The sequence below is a fragment of the Spermophilus citellus genome (assembly GCF_964194105.1).
Source record: "Spermophilus citellus genome assembly, chromosome: 6".
Classification (NCBI taxonomy): domain Eukaryota; kingdom Metazoa; phylum Chordata; class Mammalia; order Rodentia; family Sciuridae; genus Spermophilus; species Spermophilus citellus.
In genome coordinates this window covers 147,798,653-147,818,058 of record NC_138187.1, presented here as the reverse complement: position 1 = coordinate 147,818,058, position 19,406 = coordinate 147,798,653, and the positions used below count along the sequence as shown (strand labels likewise).

At 40.0% G+C, this 19,406-nt stretch overlaps 1 protein-coding gene across 1 annotated transcript in view; it reads left to right on the top strand.

Annotated features, from left to right (window-relative positions):
* Positions 1-4,507, top strand: part of PLA2G4A (phospholipase A2 group IVA) — a 128,339-nt gene extending 123,832 nt beyond the window's left edge. Inside the window, exon 18 of the mRNA XM_081299770.1 lies at positions 3,931-4,507. Coding sequence (XP_081155896.1) covers positions 3,931-4,062 — 132 coding nt within the window. The 3' untranslated portion in view covers positions 4,063-4,507. The remainder of the gene's footprint in view (positions 1-3,930) is intronic.
* Positions 4,508-19,406: the final 14,899 nt, after the last annotated feature.

Below are 19,406 nucleotides of genomic sequence, written 5' to 3'. Positions count from 1 at the left end.
CTTTTGCTGAGGCTAACTTTGAACTTGTGATCTTCCTGCCTCAGCCTCCCAAGCCCTAGGATTATAGACCTGTGCTATGGCACCCGGCTGGGTTATTGTTATTAAGTTCCAACAGGTCCAACTAACACTATATGTGACCTCTTTTGATCTCATTCTGTCATTAGTCCAACAAGTGTTTATTGAGCATTTGCTGAGTGATGTTTTAGGTAGTAGGGAAAGAGCAATACACAGCACTAAAAGAACAAGAAAAATTTTGAATGATTAGTATTAGGCAATTATTCCCCCCAAAAGGCTTATCAGTCAGAATCGCCTATGAAGAGAGTGGTTGTGTTGTGTGTATGTGCGCGCGCGCGCGCGCGTGTGTGTGTGTGTGTCTGTGTGTATTTAATTTATGGGTGAAGAAATTGAGTCATGGAGTATTTAAGCAGATTGCTAGAAATCACGATTGTGGGGAACTGAGACACCTCAAAGGTCTTTTCTCACTTCTGAGCAATCTGTCTCACAAGTGGCCTTCTTTCCCAGTGTTCCTTGTACATAGCCTCCTTTCCAGGCAGGCCAAGCAGTTCTGAGTGTCTCCTCCACGGCCACAGCCTTCCATCTGTGGCCTTGCTCTGTGATCGTTCACTGGGAAAGCTCAGTCTGTGCTCCCTACTTTTATAAAACCCTGCCTGTCCTTCAGCCCCAATGTCATTGCCCTCTTGAATTATACCTTATTCTGTGTGATTCACCTTCAGGGTTCGCTTTCTGTGTATTTATCAATTTTGCAAATGTGCTGCATACCTTGCATGAGCTAAGTATTAGGATCAAAAATGACAAGGTGAACATCCTTGCTTTCATGGCATTTCAATTCCTTTAGGGAAGGCAGCCATTAGCTCGCCAATTCAGTCATTTAGATCAAAATATCTACTCGTATTTTCCTATATTAGTAATCTTTTGACTCTGTAAAGGTTTTATTTGGTCTTTAAATTAGTTAAACCAACAGAACCATATTTGCTTCCATCAGAAATCTGCTATATTCACGAGTTCAAAAGTGGTCTGCGTGAATGACGCTTCTGGGGTGTTTGCTGCCACTTGGGGCTCTGCATGGATTCCCTGGTGGAGGCAGTGATCCCAGCAAGATTATATTAGTAATTTTTTTACTTCTCTATCAAAATATACCACAACTTTTTCTCTTAGGCTACGTGTGTGTGTGTGTGTGTGTGTGTGTGAGAGAGAGAGAGAGAGAGAGAGAGAGAGAGAGAGAGAGAGAGAGATACGCTGGGGAGAACAGGCAGACCATAGTGTACGTCAGGCAATGCTCCCCCATAGAGCTACACACCCACCCCTCATATTTTGTTCTATAGTAAAAACTCAGTATTTGTTTATGGATCATTTATAATCTCAACTCTTCTAATTTGTACACTTTGGTGGCAGAAAATCAGTTTTCATTTTTTTTAAACTTTTGATTATCTTTCTAATCTTCTATCTTTATTGCTGAAGATTCAAGGGAACTGGTTTGATGATAAGAAAGCTATGGAATGGCACAAGTAAAAGATGACATGGGTCATGTCTAGGGACAGGCAGAGGGGATGGATAAAGTGAGATGTGAGGGCTATTTATCACTAGGGGATGATCTGGAATCTTGATGCATTTCATGGGAGAACGAAAGAGGAAACTATATATAAATAATATAAGATGCCTATAGTCCAAATTTTAAAAAAATTGAAAGACTCAAATTTGACATAGTTCCTTGTTTGGGTTCATCTAGTTATACCAGGAAGCATTCCCAAAAGTTTAAATTTAGCAATTTATCTAGTTTAATTTAGTTTTACATCACAGAATTACTAGTCTCAGGAATTGGATTATGTTCTGCTGTAATCTTAAAAGCCTGTTTAATGGTTTCATAGTATTGACGTGCCACCTAGTGGTAGAGTTTGCACTTGCGTCTGCATGTTTTGGATTTTTCAGTGTTATAAATGTGTGTCTTCCTTTATAAGAATGACCCATTTACTAGGAACACCAGCTGAGGTCCTATTATGGTAAATTCACTAGTTTGTGATATTGACATTGCTGATTTTTTGGTTGCTCTCACAAATTCATTATAAAGGAATTGACAGAAGTCAATTACTGTTGACCGAAGTCTTTTCTATTTCAAAGCTTTCTGAGTGTTTGAAAAGTAAAGAGTTGATTTTTATTTTGCTTTATGATTCTGTGCAGTGAGGGCTGATGTTTCTCTGACCACTCTGAAAATTGGCCAATTGGTAAACTTGCTGACATGGATCTCTAGAAAAAACAGATTAAGTTTGAAGGGCAGAATTGATTTGCTGACTAATAAGCTCACTCCATCTAATAAGCCCACTCTCTGTCCTCTACCTGATATGCTCATTGAGTGTATTTCTTATAGCCTCACTTCTAATTTAGAGCTCCTAATTGTCAGTACATCATCGGACTATAATTAACAACAGGAATCCCCAGTAACAATAAATAAACACATACATAAATAAATCCCCCCGGACCTTACACAGCCAAGAAGTGATTGAGCCTGGATGCCTTTGGCCAAGTCTCCTTCATGGGTCTGAAGTACATCCTGAAATCACAGAATTGGTTATGTCTCTCTCACTCATGGGAAAGTAGGGTCAGCAAACACCTGCTTTACTTAAAAGACTCAGTAAGATTTGAGCCCATGTTCTTCAAATGATTTTATGTTTCATTTTTTTTAAATGAATCTATAAGAATCGCATTTCTATGATACATCCCTCTTTCTGGAATATGATTGCTGGCTGTTTGAAGTTGGAACACAGAGAGTCTTGATTGCTGGGCCAGATTTAAAGTCACAGAATGTCAATTACATGTTAGCACCACTGAGGTCTCAGGTCCCTCTACCCCAGGCATTGGACCATGCTTGCCCAGTAAGCTTGTGGGGATTGAAAACTCCGTAGTACATGTCTTCAAGATGGGTCACACCAGCTCTGAAAGGGAAGAGGCCCTAGGTCCCAAGCCGCTCACACTTGCCAAGTATTCCTACCTGTGGTACAGGGCTGAAGCACATGGGGAGTGCCTTAGTATTGCTGAACAGTCCTTGGGGTAGAGAATAAAGGGACTTGTGGATATAACCCTTTGTCTTGCCTCTGTGTTTGGTGCCCTGAAAAGACTATTTTGTTGATTGTTAAGATGAGTTCCTGCAGGGCTATCCAGGAACAAAGTTTCCTGATTTTCACAGGATCCTACAACAGCAGTAGGGCCCTGTTTTCCAAAACCCCTTTCCATTGCTCTGAAATAAGTACTCCCATGAAATTCCAAAGTAGACAAACTTCATACCAGCAATAGTATCATGATTACTGCTATAAATTCCAAGAGGCTGTATCGCCTGTTTTATTCTAGTCACCCCACTAAGATGAGCATACATAAAGATTATTCTGAATCAAAAATAGCAAAGGCATTTTTCATCAATGAAATGACAAAGTAGGGTGCTTCCTAGCTAGAGGACACCCAAGCTCTCTAGTTGAGAAGCAGGGCAATTTTCAGCAATGCCTGTTCTCCCCACTAGGAGGCGTCTTACTTCCTTGTGATCACACATGCTCTTGTCAAAAACTACAAATATGGATTTAGTGATTGTTTACATCCCTCACATCATCACCTTCCTTGTGAAGGACAGAACAATTACAAATTCATAATGTTACAAACACTTTGTTCTCAATTTCTTTAAAAAATCTGAAATGCTCTCTAGAGTATTTTTTGGTCTTGGGGACCTGGTAGTGGGGTGAGGGAGTAGCTGGGTATAAGTCTAGTAAGAGTGAAATGGATGGCAGTTGAATTCAAATATGTATGCATGACATGTATTTCTCTCATATTTATTAATGAATACTCCAAAAAAATGATCAATTAGATTCTCATTTCAATCCCACTGATGGTCAGGGGAGTTCATTCTGTACCATTTGTCTCCATTTGCAGGTGATAAAAGATGCCATTGTTGAGAGCATTGAATACAGAAGACAGAATCCATCTCGCTGCTCTGTTTCTCTCAGTAATGTTGAGGCAAGAAAATTTTTCAACAAGGAGTTTTTAAGTAAACCTCAAGTATAGATGGAAAGGGCCGTGGTTTCTGATGCTACCATTTGAAATTCCATGGTAACTGGATTTAAAAACACCATACAGATAGAGACTGGCTGATACTCACAGTTGCAGTTATTGAGCTGCTTGAGAATGCTATTTCTATGAATTTGGTAGGTGGACAAATGATGTTGTTTATATACAAATATGCTTAGTGTCAGTTTCTGTTAGTTTGAATTTTCTGATGTCAATGTAGGGACATGTACCGGATTTTAAAACATTCCTCACCAACCTTTGTATGTGTGCTCTTTTTACAAATGTGGTTTTCTTTTTTAAGATATTTAAAAGTTTAGTAAGAAAGACTGTCCATTGTTTGTGAATGTTATTCACTGACTAGAAATTTTTTTTTCATGCCATGAGACAACACTATTTTTTATTTATATATGTATGTATACATATATCAAATAAATGCATTAGTATACAAAATTAGCAAGATAACTGAGTTTTGTTATTTTTTGTCCATATTTTTTATTGGTGCTCGATAGTTGTGCATAACAGTGGTATCTATTGTTATATCTTTGTACATGCACTCAATATACACTATGAGTTAGTCAATATCATTCCCCAATAGTTCCCCTTCCCCTGCTTCCTCCCTCTTCCTGTTCCCTTTGCCCTACTCTACAGATCTCCCTCTGATTTTCATGATACTCTCCTGCCTCCACCCTTCTTTTCCTTTTGCTTCTCTAGCTTCCACATGTGAGAGAAAACATAATGGCCTTGACCCTCTTAGTTTGGCTTATAAAACTTCATATATATACAACATTTTTTAAACAAAAATCCATATATCCATTGATGGATTTCTGGACTGGTTCCATAGTTTGGGGATGTTGTTATTCTTTTTAATGAGATATTACACTTCTGCCATGAAAGACTTTCAGATTCACTGCTTTCAAACACAAAAGGTGCTAATCCTACATTCAAACGTAAAACTTTTTAAAGGATTGCTTTTCTTTAAAAAGAAAGCGTATATAATCTGTTCAGCAAGGGTATTCATTTATTCAGTAAGTAGAAAAAATATATAACCACTTTGAACATAATATTTTACTTTGCTGATGTTATCCTAGACTACTCACCCACCTGCCAGAGACATTGACCTTAAGAATAATGAGGAAGAGTGGCACATGCTGTGCCAGGCTCCAAGAAGTGGCCTGCCTTCAGCATCTGCAGGATTTGCCTCAGAGACAGTCCAGAGTGCATGGCTGAGGTTTCCATCACAGTTGAACTATTGTGGCTGAGGTTTCCATCACAGTTGAACTATTGTGGCTGAGGAATGACGTTCCAAATCTGAGGTCTTCCTTGTCTTTCTTTGCTCTCTGTCATTTTTCTTTTCTCTCATTTTCTTTATTTAAGCTATCTATTCATTTTCCTCTTGCCTTTCACATTTCTACCTATGAGGAAAAACAAAAACAAGGAAAGTTTGGAAAGTTCATTTTCTCCCCACTGACTCAGGCAAATGGCCCGTGAGCTCCTACGGTCCCCGACACCCCCCCACCCCCCCCACCCCCCCCACCCCCCCCACCCCCCCCACCCCCCCCACCCCCCCACCCCCCCCACCCCCCCCACCCCCGCAGTCCTGTTGCCGAACCTGGGACACAGCAGGGGGCAGCACTGAGGCAAGTGCCTGCCTTGAGGACTTGGCACTCTGGTGGAGATGACAGACGGTCAACACTACAAATACACATCCAGTCAACACTACAAATACACATCCGCTGTGTCAGAGAATGACAGGTGTCGCGGGGGAAATCATGGATGGGAAGAGATGAGAGGGAAGGGTTGGAGGTGTATGATTTTAAATCAGGTTCAGGGGGAGTCGTAATCTGAAGGTGACATCAGAGTAGAGATGTGAAGAGCTGAGGGAGCACAGCCTATGGGTATTCAAGGGAAGAGGGAGGAGCCACTGTGAATGGACCCAAGTGGACCACCAGGCTTGTTCAGGGAACTGGAAGGGACCAGTGTGCCCAGAGCAAAGTAGGAGGTATAAGAAGTGAATTTTATTTGTTCAAAATTTGTCAAGACTCTTAAAAAAATTATCTCCTATAATTCTTTTTTAAAATTAAATGATTTATTCTAATTTGTTCTACACGATGGAAGAATGCATTTCATTTCGTATTGCACATATAAAACACAATTTTTCAAGTCACTGATTGTACATAAAGTATTTTCACACCATTTGTGTCTTCAAACATGTACTTAGGGTAACGATGCCTAACTCTTTCCCCCACCATTCCTACCCCCTTGCCCCCTCCTCTCCCCTCCCTCCCCTTTGCCCTATCTAAAGTTCCTCCATTCCTCCCGTGCCCCCCACCCCCATCACCATTATGAGTCAGCCTCCTCATATCAAATAAAACATTTGGCCTTTGGTTTTGGGGATTGGCTTACTTCACTTAGCATTATATTCTCCACCTCCATCCATTTACCTGCAAATGCCATGATTTTATTGTCTTTTAATGCTGAGTAATGTCCCATTGTGTATATATACACCAAAGTTTCCCTATCCATTCATCTACTGCAGGGCATCTGGGTTGGCTCCACAATTTAGCTGTTGTGAGTTGTGCTGTTATAAACATTGTGTCAATACTCTTTATATTTAATTTATCCTTGCAAACATCCCTGTGAAGTAACAAGACCAGAGTGATAATACAGTTGCCCCAAAATTTCTAGAGCTTCTAGACCCAGGGTCCTGTGTCCCTGACCAAGTGGCCTTTATATCACAGTCTATGGTGCCGCTAGTAATGAACTAGAGGGATCCCTGAAAGGGTCCTGATGGTCAAGCTGGAACTGCCCAGGCCCCTTGCTTTCCCTTTGTTCACGTGCTTTTAGTTTCTTGACCACAATAATAGATGCTCCTTGTCTAAAGAGGCTTTGACAGTTTGTTCATTTATGAATTTGTCAAAGTGTTAATTGTATAGAAGCACACATTTTGACGGCAAATTAAACGTACACACTTACGTTGTCATTATTTCTCTGTCCCAGAGAATAATGGGTAAGGCAGACGTCCTCTTGGTCTTCCCCCAAATCATCACCACGCCATGCAGTAATTGCAGCCTGGCTCCTTGCCTTTTGCCATAAACACAGCCTTTCCAATTTGCTTGTTGTTCATGCCCACTACAGGGCTGCTCCTTTACCATGTCCATGCACAAGCTGTCCAACTTTTATTTACTTATTGGTAAGTAATGAAACAAAAGCCCTGTGTGTATAATTCATATAGTTTCATTCCTTCTGGAAGATGAGATTTTAGATTTTTCGCAAACACTCTTATTCTAACATTGAAAACATAAAATTCTCAAGACCAGTTCCTCTTCCTTTCCTTTTCTCCTCCCCTTCTCATTACTTCCTAAAGCCATTAGGTAGGATGGAGACAGGCAGCATTGATAATGAATTGTAGTAGGACATCAAAACCTGAGCAGGATTGGGAGGGCATCTGCACAGGGGAAGGAGGCGGATGGGTTACATAAATAGTGTATGAAATACAGTGTCAGGTTTCTCACTGAGAATGGAGTCACAAATATGGGAAGAAGAGAGCCAGGTGGTATTTCTGTGGTATTTCTGAGGGTATTGGCATGGACTCATGGTTTTAAATTCATGTGGGGATACATGGACATGACTGGAGATGACTGGGGGAGTGTGGATGTGTGTGTGGGTGCATATCTTCTGCAGAGATAAAGGTGAATGGGCCCAAGGCAGCGGCTCCCCCATAGCAATGAGCACCCCTGCACCCAGATCTTGGCTTTTGCATTCTCTTATTTACTAGAAGAACCCTGAGCTTTCTAGAGAAGTGATGAATTCCAGGATTGGGTTAGGAAAAGTATGTTCCAGTTCATTTTATTTTTCCAGAGAGCAAAGAGAATTGATTGCTTGAAGAATGATAGGAGTGTGTCAAAAAGATAAGCCATGCTGAAGGATGCCTGCTGGCTCCATTTGGGACAAATCAAGCATTAAAATAAAGATGGTAACAGATTACAACCCATTGAGGAATATGACTGGGTAGATAAACCAGCTGATGAATTAATAAGGAATCAGACAGTTGCATCATCTCAAAATACTTCCTCTATAAAACACTTAATTTTAAAGGGGATCAGAGCAACTGGATTCTTCTTAGAACTGCTCTCAGCTGACGAGATATACCCATGTGGCTTTAGACTCCTGAGAAGCCCGCACCAATGACTGAGATTGGGGATGAAAGGCTGCCTTATCTCAGGATGGGACATCCTGAAAACATCTCTGATGTTTTTTTTCATGCTCTGAACTCTCCCTGGGATTAGGTTGAGGTAAGACTTCAGCTCACCTCGTTTCTTCATTCAGCTTCTTGCCCTGGGTTGTCCTTCTTTCTTCTCTTGAGGTTCACCAAAGTGTAGCCCTTTCACACATTACTTACACAAGAACCTCCAACTTTGCTTCTTTTTCAAGAAAACCTGATGTAAGCCAGACACAACAATGTAGGAGACCTGATTCTTTTTCAAAGAATTTACAAATTAGGAAAAATGTATTTTTTTTTCTAGAGAAAGAAAATAGAACTCATGAAGTGACAAATGACAAAATTATGTATATACAATTTGCTGTTGGGGGATTCATTAAAACTGGAGTCATAAGGGAAATTTTCATGGAGAATTAGTTTTAAGGTTGAGTCTTAAAAAAATAAGTAAAAATTCAAACAGGGTTCAGGAAACAACGTAAAATTACTCCTCCATAGTGAATAATGAATTTTAACATTATTTTTAGGACTCTGGGGGCATTGGTGCACTGACATGGAAGTTTAAGAAATCCTGTGTTTTAGTCAGTTTTTTCCTGTGCTGTGAATAAAAGATCTGACCCGAATAATTCTATAGAAGAAAAAGCTTATTTGGGGGCTTACGTTTCAGAAGTTTCAATCCATAGACAGGTGGCTCCATTCCTTGGGGCTCAAGGTCAAACAAATCATCATGGTGGAAAATGTGGTAGGAGAAAGGGTCTCAGGGCATATCAGGAAGCTGAGAGAGAGGCTCCCCTCAATAGATACAAAATATATACCTTGAAGGCATGCCCTCCATGACCCACCTGCTCTAGCCACACCCTACCTGCCTTCAGTTGCCATTCAGTTAATTCCTATCAGGGGATTAATTCACTGGTTGGGTTAAGGCTCTTATAACTCAATTATTTCTCTTCTAAACCTTTTTGCATTGTCTCCCACATAAGTTTTTTTTTTTTTTTTGGATGCTACACATCTAAACCATACCCTAAAATCTCAAAGTATTTTGAAAAGCAAATGTTTTCTATGCTGCAAAAAGCTAAACCTAATGAGGTGAAATCCAATAAGCCAAGAGTGAAGTAGGGAAGGAGACCCATAGGGAGGTGTTCACATGGGAATTGTTTAACACAGAGATGGTAGAGCTACTATAGTAGTCTTTAAATGGTTTCAATCTGGACAGGGAAATGTCGTATGGGTTGTCCCTCTCCCTTCCAGAGTTCTTGGCAGACCTGCAATTGAATCATGCCCTCTTCACTGATGAATCTGGACGCACTTTCAGACTCCTGCTTATTTCAGTGCTCCAGGTCAGCCGTACCAATTGATTGAAATGGGCATAGGAATTGAAACCACTACTGGGTTTCTTGGGGGAGAGGCATTAGACAACATGTGACTGCAAATAAGGAAAAAGTTTTTACGAATTTGGTTCATTCAAAAGTGAAATATAGGGGCTGGGGTTGTGGCTCAGCGGTAGAGCACTTGCCTAGCATGTGTGAGGCACTGAGTTCTATTCTGAGCACCACATATAAATAAGACGAATAAAATAAAATCAACATCTAAATTATTTTTTAAAAAAGTGAAATATAATCCATGATGAATTCCTTGTCACTATGCTTATTCACAAAACTCACAGAAATTCCATCTCATTAGATTTAGCCTTTTGCAGCACATAAAACATTGGTTTTATAAATATTTATAGGAAATGAATTCCAGAGATTCATGTACCAGGTGGGCAGTGGGGGAGCCAGCTTAGATGGCTTCATGGTGCTTTTCAACTTAGAGTATACAATTCTGTAGTTCTGTTTGGATTTTAAATGAAGATGCTTGGTAATCAATGGAGATAAATCTATGATGGTATTTCTGATCAGGTAACTGTTTGAAAAGGTAGATGTTTTAGGCAGAATTTTAACCATTACCACATGCCGAAAACCATTATGAAAATCACATTTTCACCTCCTGCATTTATTATCTTCTCCAAATTAAGCAGTTTTTAATAAAAATCACTTTCCCTCCATGTTTTAGTCTGAGCTAAATAGAGAGATGAAGAGGATGATAAATATAATATCTTCATAGTAAAAATACTACTGAAAACAGAGGCTAAATGTCTGACGTCTTATGGGTCTTTCACATCTTTTACCTCACCAACTTTCTACCATATTTCACTCTGGTAGAAATGTGGTTTCTTCAGTGAAGCTTCAAAACCCACACCCTGCAGTGCTGAAAATGGTCCTCTACATTCCCACCACTGTGCCTCTATAGAACTTTGATGTTCTATATTTCCGCAGAGGAAAGAGCAAACCCATTTCAGGTTTGGTTTTGATACTTATTAGCTCAGCTTTTCTTCAGTTAGTTCCCAGTTTACGTGTTAGCATTGTTGTTAGATCCCTACTAGAGGCAATGCGCTATATTCTAACTATTACAAAAGCATAAAGGAAATAGTGACCACATTCACTGGCTCCAGGAAACCATGATAGAATCAAGTTAACAGATCAACTTATGATTATAACATAAAAAAGAACCTTCTGGAAAGAAATAAAAAGTCACTAATAGGTGGGCTGGTCCCAGGAAGGCAGAATATTGTTCTTTCATGTCTCATTGGAGCAGGTTCCATAAATCCCCAATCCAGCTGTCAAAAAGTGTATCAAAGCTTCCTTTCAAAAAAGCAAATGTCAGGGCTGTGGGTGTAGCTCAGTGGTAGAGCACATACTTAGACTGGTTCAATCCTCAGTACCAAATAATAATAATATGCTAATAATATGCAAGGGTATGGGGGATGTAGATCAGTGGTACAGAGCTTGTCTAGTATGCATGAGGTGGTGGGTTCATCCCCAGTACCCCCCCAACACACACCACAAATTTCATTGTCGATCATCTCTTCAGAAGTTTTTAGTGGTTTTTCATTCACTCCAGGAAACAGTCAAAACTCTAAGGAGCCAGGCATGGTGGCACAGCTCCGGAAGCTGAAGCAGGAGGATCGCAAGTTCAAAGCCAGCCTCAGCAAAAGCAAGGCACTAAGCAACTCAGTGAGACCCTGTCTCTAAATAAAATACAAAATAGGGCTGGGTACATGGCTCAGTGGTCAAGTGCCCCTGAGTTCAACCCCTGGTACCAAAACCAAAACCAAAACAAAATGAAACAACAACAACAACAACAACAACAACAAAAAACACCTCTGAAGAGATAGGTGCAATTTGTTACTGTCTAGATTCCGCCTGTTTGTCCTCAGTCTCCCTCCCCTCCCCAGTCACTTTCTCCTGCAACTTACACTCCCTTTCACCACTCCACACTATCCTTTCTCCTAGCCTTTCTCCCTTGCTTTTGCTAGTCCACCTATCAGCAGTGACTTTCTCACCTTCATCCCATTGGCCTAAAAACACACCTCCGTGAATCTGTGAAAACATCTCCTCTTCAGGAGTCCTAGACATATTCTTCTGATATCTTGCTTCTGCATGGAGTTCGTTCCTGAACAGGACCTGGTATTCAGTGATAATTCTTTTTGAGTTAATTAAATGAAAGAAGAGTTTGGGAAAAAAAAAGTGTTGTGAATTAGCAGAGTGGCAGCTTTGGGCAGAGGAAGAGGATTCTAGCCTCATCAGTTGCCATGGTATTATCCAAGTTTGTAGAAGGAGTAAATGATCAAACCTAATAGAGTCTGTGTTTGAAATTTAACTTTTTCATTTCCTGCAAGATGTGCTGTTTCTTTTGTCCACGACCCACATTATTATCTAAAACCTAACCCCTAATGAACACACACACACACACACACACACACACACACACACACACACACACACCAGGGGCTTTGCTGGTCTCCAGATGCAATGTGTTCAGCTCACATGGTCAGTTTCCATGTCAATTAGGCCATTACAAATAATGCCTGTGCTGATCTGCAGTTTTAAACTCCTCAAATTCAACACAATCAGGGTCTAATTTATCAAAATGAGTTATTGGCGACACAATGGATGTTCTCTTTGTGTGAATTATAGCAGCTTTTGTTAATTGCCTGAAATCTGCAAACCTGCAGGAAACATTTGCAATAGATTGATTTTATCCAGACATTGCCTCCGTAATAAATAAATCCTCCTGGTGATTAATAAGTACTCCTTTTGATTTTGTTCCCTTTTAATTAAAAAACCTGAAGACAATCAAGAGAAATCTCAAAATCACATCTGCCAAAATACCACAGTAAGAACATAAACCAGGCCTGAGGCCCCCAAATTGCTCTCATTATAATCTCTGCTGTTGAGCCCCCTTTCAGTTGCAAACAACAGTAACAGAATTCAGATAAAGGGAGAAAAAAGGAGAAAGATATTTTAAGAGTTTGTGTAAGGAGTCTAGGTTTTGTTGGATCAGAAATATGAAACATGTCATTAGTACCTTTCTCCCCCGATAAACTCCTGGTGAGTTTTTCTTTTCTTTGAATCTTTTGAACATTCTTTCTTTCTCTAGTTGGCAAAGAGCTGGCCACTAATGACAGTCCCCAGTCTACCTTATTCTTATAATTTGTGGACAAGAGGATTTTTTTTGTGTCCTAGATTCCACATATCAACCTTCAAGGTTGAACACTGCATCACTTAGGACACAGGTGGTGTGTGAGTGGGGACCGCTGCGTGGCTAGTGTCTGTGAGCATCTGCTGTGTGCACAGTACTGTCCTAGGCCCTGGTGATGCCAAGTGAGGCCCCCAACCTTCTGAGATTTGCACTGTTCTGTGAAAGATGGGAAGTAAACCAACCCACCAGGCAACTCATCTCCAACAATGATAATTTTATACTAAAAACATGTCTTGAGAAAAAGTCAAGGAGGATACAGGAGTGGTGGAAGATCACATGATGCTGCTATGGTGGTGTCTGTGTCTAGTGGGGTTGGGAAAGGAGCTTTTTAAATATGTGACATGGGATTAGCAGCAGCACATGATTCTACAAATTGGGTTGGGACTTTGTGTTTACTCTCAGGAGAGCCCAGAAGCGGGCCATTTGCCTCCTGGGCACTGAGGCACCCACACCATAAGAAATTTACCAGATATGTAGGGTTGGGTTTATAAAAAATTATTATGGGTAAGCAATATGATTTCCTCTTCCTGAGATGTGACACTATGCCTAAGACACATGGATTCTCTGGATTGAACTACACAATTTCCAAGGTCCCTTTCAGCTCTAAAATTCAATGATTCTGGATGCATTCTAAGAGTAATTCGTTTTCATATTTTTTAACACTCAATAATGTCAGAATGAATGATGCAAGGAAGACAAAATTAAATTGTAGAATCATAATTTACATTAGCTAAATTATGGCAGGACATTATAAATAACCTTATCTAAAAAAAGAGACAAAAGTTTTATTCTTTAATGACCCATGTGTCAATATTTGTAAATCCTATTAAGTAACTTTAAAAATGACTAGTGGCACAGAGTAATTATTTATTTTCTAGCTTCAGAGCAATCTGTGATTAGATTAGCATTTTTCTGATCAGTAAACAGCCTCTAAGTGTAGTTGACATAACCTTGGCCAAGCAGTGGAACAAATATTTAAAGAAAAACAATCATAGGAGTGTTCTATTTTGTGTTGATTAATGCTGATACTGTTTGATTTAACGTGGACAAAAGAAATATCGAAAAGAACACTATGAGGAGACTTTCCATTTTTGATCAGTCATGCTCACAAAACAAATATACCACCACCACCAACATTCAAAACAGCTCACATTCATGGTGCAACCACACGTTGCCACTTTTTGGGGTGCATTACAAGTTTGCTTATTTGATTCCTCTCAGCAACCCTAGGAAATGCTGCTGTTACTAAGCTGTGTTACAGAGGAGATGGGAGCTCAGGGAGAGGAAACGGGCCCAGCTCACACGCCTTGTGAATGTAGGTTTTAAATCAAGGTACTCTGGATCATAATTCATGTTCTTAACCACTTGTGGTATCTTGCACATCTTTGAATGCATGAGAGACAGTATTATTTATTTCAGAGTGAATCTAGTTCAAGGAAAAAATGGGAGGTTTGTGACACACCTTCTACAGTGCCTTCTCAGGTGTTGCTCTTTTCCTGTCTCTTCAGTTGCCTCCTGCAGATATCCCCCCTGCACCCCCTGAGCTATTTTTCTCTGTTCTATCACCTTCAGAATGTGTGAACCCTCAAAGAAAGTACTCTTAGTTGTACCCAAGTTAGTATCATGTTAAGTGCATGGTTTGCCTCTTTCCATGATTTTTACTGTGTCTCACAGAGATAAAGCCTTTGTTCTGGCTAAAGGAATTTCCGATTTAAACAAGTGGATGGAGAAATATTTGGAGGGTCAGACTGAAATCTCTCTGTAGAAGCGAGTCCTCTAACCGATCCACTTAAATGGTTTCCCAGCGTTTGACTTTGTAGGAAAGGAGAGTCAAGCTAATCATATTAAATATGCAAAATTATGAATTGGCAAAGGATGGTGGCAATTAGTTGGAAATCATTCCCCAGGATGATTGTAGGTTGCAAGACGTGCCAAATGCTTTGAAAAAAAATTGGAAGAGAAAAATGGAGAAAAATTCTAATGGCTCCACTGTCCATTGTGACATGAGATATAAAGGGTTTCTTGTGAGAAAACAGGGCTGCACAGTTTGCCGGCTGGACAGGTGCTTTTAGTTAAATAGAATGGTGGTTGGCATGACCTTCCTTCCCCTGGGCCACTCTGTGGGCACCTCAGGTGTCCTTGCCTCGGCTCCTATGACCCCAGAGAGAGAGCAGGTGTGGAGCCAGACAGCAGAGAGACAGCTAAGTGCCAATCAGCTGTTGAAGTTTTCAACTCTGTCTTGCGGGGTATCTGCCTAGGTATTTTCTATTTATTTTCTGTCTTCATCTTATGAATGTCATCTGCCTAAAAATTTTTTTTTCTGAGTGAAGAATAATTGTCCCAGATGGTAGACTTTGGGAAAAATCACAGGCAAACAGAATAGGAAAATCTTCCACTCTCACTTTTTTTCCCTTTAATCCTCATACATTTTTTCTTCCTCTCTCCCTCCCTCTCTTTGCATCCTCTTTCTTGCAAATTCTCTTTCGCTAACATTTCTATTCCTCAATACTGATTTCACAGGGTAGTTTGAAACATTGAAAGAGCTTTACAAATGGGAAATCTTCCAAACAATGCCTGACACATAGTAGGTATGCAAATGTTAATCATCATACTATTTTTTCATAAAAATTTACTGAATCTTAACTGATGTTTTGAATTAAAATGACTGAATAAAACATTTCAACCAAGAACCTTCCCTCCTGAGAGCCAGTGCTCAGCTTCTCCGCCCCGGGATACACCTCCCACACGGCCCTTCGCCTCAGAGCTCGGCTCTTTTCCAAATCAAATCACGCTTGTTCTGTTTTCTCATTCTTAGGGATCACTCTCTGCCAAGTGACAAGAGAGAGTTAAAATCGGTGAATACGGGAACATAAAAATGCCAGTGTAAGTCCAGTAAATATGCACACGTTTCAGGGTTTTAAGGAGCCAAGCTCATGGCCATGGCTTCAGATCTTCAGTTCCATTCTCAGAATTCAAGATTGATTTGATCATTCAAAAACACTCAAACCACATCCTAGTCTATTCCTTATTCTGTTTGCACGTATAGACAGCTTTTCTAACTAGGTTTCTTTCTTTTTTTGTTACTGGGAATTGAACCCAGAGATACTTAACCACTGAGCCACATTGCTAGCCCCACCCCATGCCCTTTTTTTCTTGTGGTGCTGGGGATTGAACCCAGGGTCTTGTGTATGCAAGGCAGGCACTCTACCAACTGAGCTATATCCCTAGCCCCTCCAGCCTTTTTAAAAAATATCTTATTTAAAGACAGGGGCTCACTGAGATGCTTAGGGCCTTGCTGAGTTGCTGAGGCTGGCTTTTAACTCCTGATCCTCCTGCCTCAGCCTCCTGAATACCTTTGGGGGTTACAGGTGTGTGCCACTGTGCCTGGCCTACTTAAGTTTCTTTTGCAATTAATATGAAGTAGAAAAGATTTGGGGAGAAGATGTTTTCTATTTGGTCTTCTTTCTTGATCTTTTTCTTTTAACTGCTAAGAGGCCCTCAAGTTTTGACATTTTTATTCTTTAGAATTTATGTGGGCTTATTTTAGCTTCTACTAAATAGCAGATTTGAATTACCGCCCATGCTTTAAGTACTTTTTTATCAGAATAACAACAATAACAAAAAAGAAGTTTATAATCCTTTGGCTATTTTCTGTGTTCTTGGTTGTGTGATTTATAGTTCCTGTGTCAAAAATGATCACAGTAACTATTGGCTTTCAGAAAACCAGGTGTATTGAAACTGCTTTAGCTTGTTTTGGTTTCAGTATTCACAGTCTAGAAATATTTTCAGTTTTTTCCCTTTCTTTGATCTGTTCATTGATATGCAGTGAGAGTCTGGGTTTCCGGTCAATGTTGGAAGATGCATTAGACACTCAGGAGGTTCATCCCCACGGGTAGTGTTTATGGTGGATTTTCCCCACCCTCAACTCTCTCCTGCTGGTCAGACATCAGAGTATCTGATCCTGATCTGTATTTTACTCAACCCACTAAAAGCAGCAGTTAGATGACTCACTGGATGCCATGAGAAGGTTTTATCTATTAAACAGAAGTAAGCTCTCACTGAAAGTATAGGGCAGAGTAAAAGAGAAAGATTACAAAGAGCTGCCCTGAACCCACATGCTCTGTTTAAAGGTTGAAATTAGATTGCCTTCCTGCCTTTGGGGGTTCTGCCGGCAAACATTTTTAAACAGTTTATATAAATAAATTATGGTGGAAAGTGGATCACGCAGGCCAACAGACTTACGTAACTCTCCATCTCCCGGCTATACATCTTGGACAAAGTGATTTCCGACATTTCCTGAAGCTGTGTTACATTCCATTTCACTCTAATTTTTTCCTCTGACTAGCAGATCCATTCTGTGCAATATACCCATGAGTCAGTAGTCTTAGCATGAGAAGAGTCTTGCAAAGATGATGATAGCTCACTAACCATGTGCTAAGAGGATCGTGGTGAGGATTAAAACACATGAGACCTATGAAACATCGAGAACAGCGACTGGTATGATTTTAGGCACCAATGGCTCATCAGATATTAATAATCTACTGTTACTACTAGAATTACTCTGGGCTCACTTTACTCTGTGGAATGCTTTTTATAGGGATAAAAGCCAATCTGAGCACAACGTGGGGACCCAATAAGAATGATGGACACACAAAGTTCTCTGACCTATGTAACAATTTTTTTTTTAGGAGAGAGGAGAGAGAGAGAGAGAGAGAGAGAGAGAGAGAGAGAGAGAGAGAGAGAGAGAGAGAGAATTTTTAATATATTTTTTTTAGTTTTTGGCGGACACAACAACATCTTTGTTTGTACGTGGTGCTGAGGATCGAACCTGGGCCGCACGCATGACGCATGCCAAGTAAGCAGGCTACCGCTTGAGCCACATCCCCAGCCCAACAATTTTTATTAATAACCTTGAAAAATCAACTTTAGATCATTTTGAATTCAATTTTTACTAAAGAGTTATTACGGTGATGTGCCAGGCAATAGGATAGATATTTTATATGTCATTTCTGCAAATATTGTTATTACCCTTTTTTCTCCCTCATCTTTTTTGATGTGAAAAACTAAGGCTCACCGAGGTTTTCATTACTCTGGTTGAACTGATTCTCCTTTACCAAACTGGATTGTAGGAAGTTTTGAGAAAAGGTCTTTATTGTGATATTTGGAGCTACAAATTGTCAATGAATTTCTCTTTAGGTACTTTTGAGTGTGATTTTAGCATTCAAAGGCTCATATAACATGAGGAGCTTCACAAACCTGGTGTTGATTCCTACTTACCTGGAGTCCAGGTGTACAACACTCTTCTTGTTGCCTATTCAAATGTTTTGCCCTCCATAGAAGTTGAAATATTAGCCCCCACCCCCAAATATCCTTGTCCTAATCACTAGAACCTGTGAACATGCTACCTTATGTGGGAAAAGAGACTTTATCAATGTGAATTTGAGGGAAGCAGGGAGGCAGAGAAAATGTGAGGACAGAAGTGGAGACCAGAGTGAGTGGTGTGACTGGTGGCTTTAGAGATGGAGGAAGGAGTGCGGGCTAGGTCCAAAAGCTGGGAAAGACAAGGAAATGGATTCTTTTCTTGGGGCCTCTAAGAAGGCAGTCAGCCCTCTGAAACATTGATTTTAAGCCCTGTCATTCTCATTTGATACAACTGACCTCAACACGGGTAAAATAATAAGCTGGTGATATTTTAAGCCACCACAAGGTCATATGTTAAAGAGAAATAAGTAAGGAGTGCATTCTCTTTGCAGTGTTTACAATGTGTCCTTTTTATTTTAGTTGGAGGAGAAGTTACAACAGTTGGCTTTTCAGCATCTACATCAGGGTTCTGAAGACTTTTTTTTTTTTGGCAACAAACTCATGAGGTATTCAACCCATTTTTATGAAGAAAGATATTTGAGGAAATTAATTCGGTATGTGAGTGTAGGAAAAGGAAGGATGGGAGCTGGGAGCAAGGCCCATTGAAGCTTGTGGGAGACCCTTCAAGGGCAAATGGCTTCAATCTGGAAGTTCCCTATGTCACTCTGACAGAGCCTTAGGGGGCACTTGTCTTACGGGATTGAAAATCATTGTCTTAATGATAGGACTAGTCACATCTGAGCCATTCTCAGCCAACTAGTCTTCAGACAGCTTTAGTTCCAAGGACTCATGTATTCCTCATAATAACCCTGTGAGGTAGACACATTGATAATATCTCTATTTTACAAAGAAGAAAATGGACACACAGGGACATAAATTTTATTTAACCAGACATTTTGCTTAGAATAGAATTATTAACGCTAAACTTGTTGCCAGATTTTAAAATACATAAACATTTATCACAGAATTATTTTGTGTTCCATTTTTAAGTTTTTTTTAAATTTTTCCCTACAATTTTGTCTTCACCTTGCAATTTAGTTGCTAAGTTGCCATTTAGTATGTATCTGGTAAAGTGGTGGCTATAATAGACAGTAGCAAGCACTTGGTCCATCAAAATATTAAGCAAGAAGCTGCCTTGGCATAAAATGTCCACAGGATGGCAGTAACTAATAAAGACCAAGTG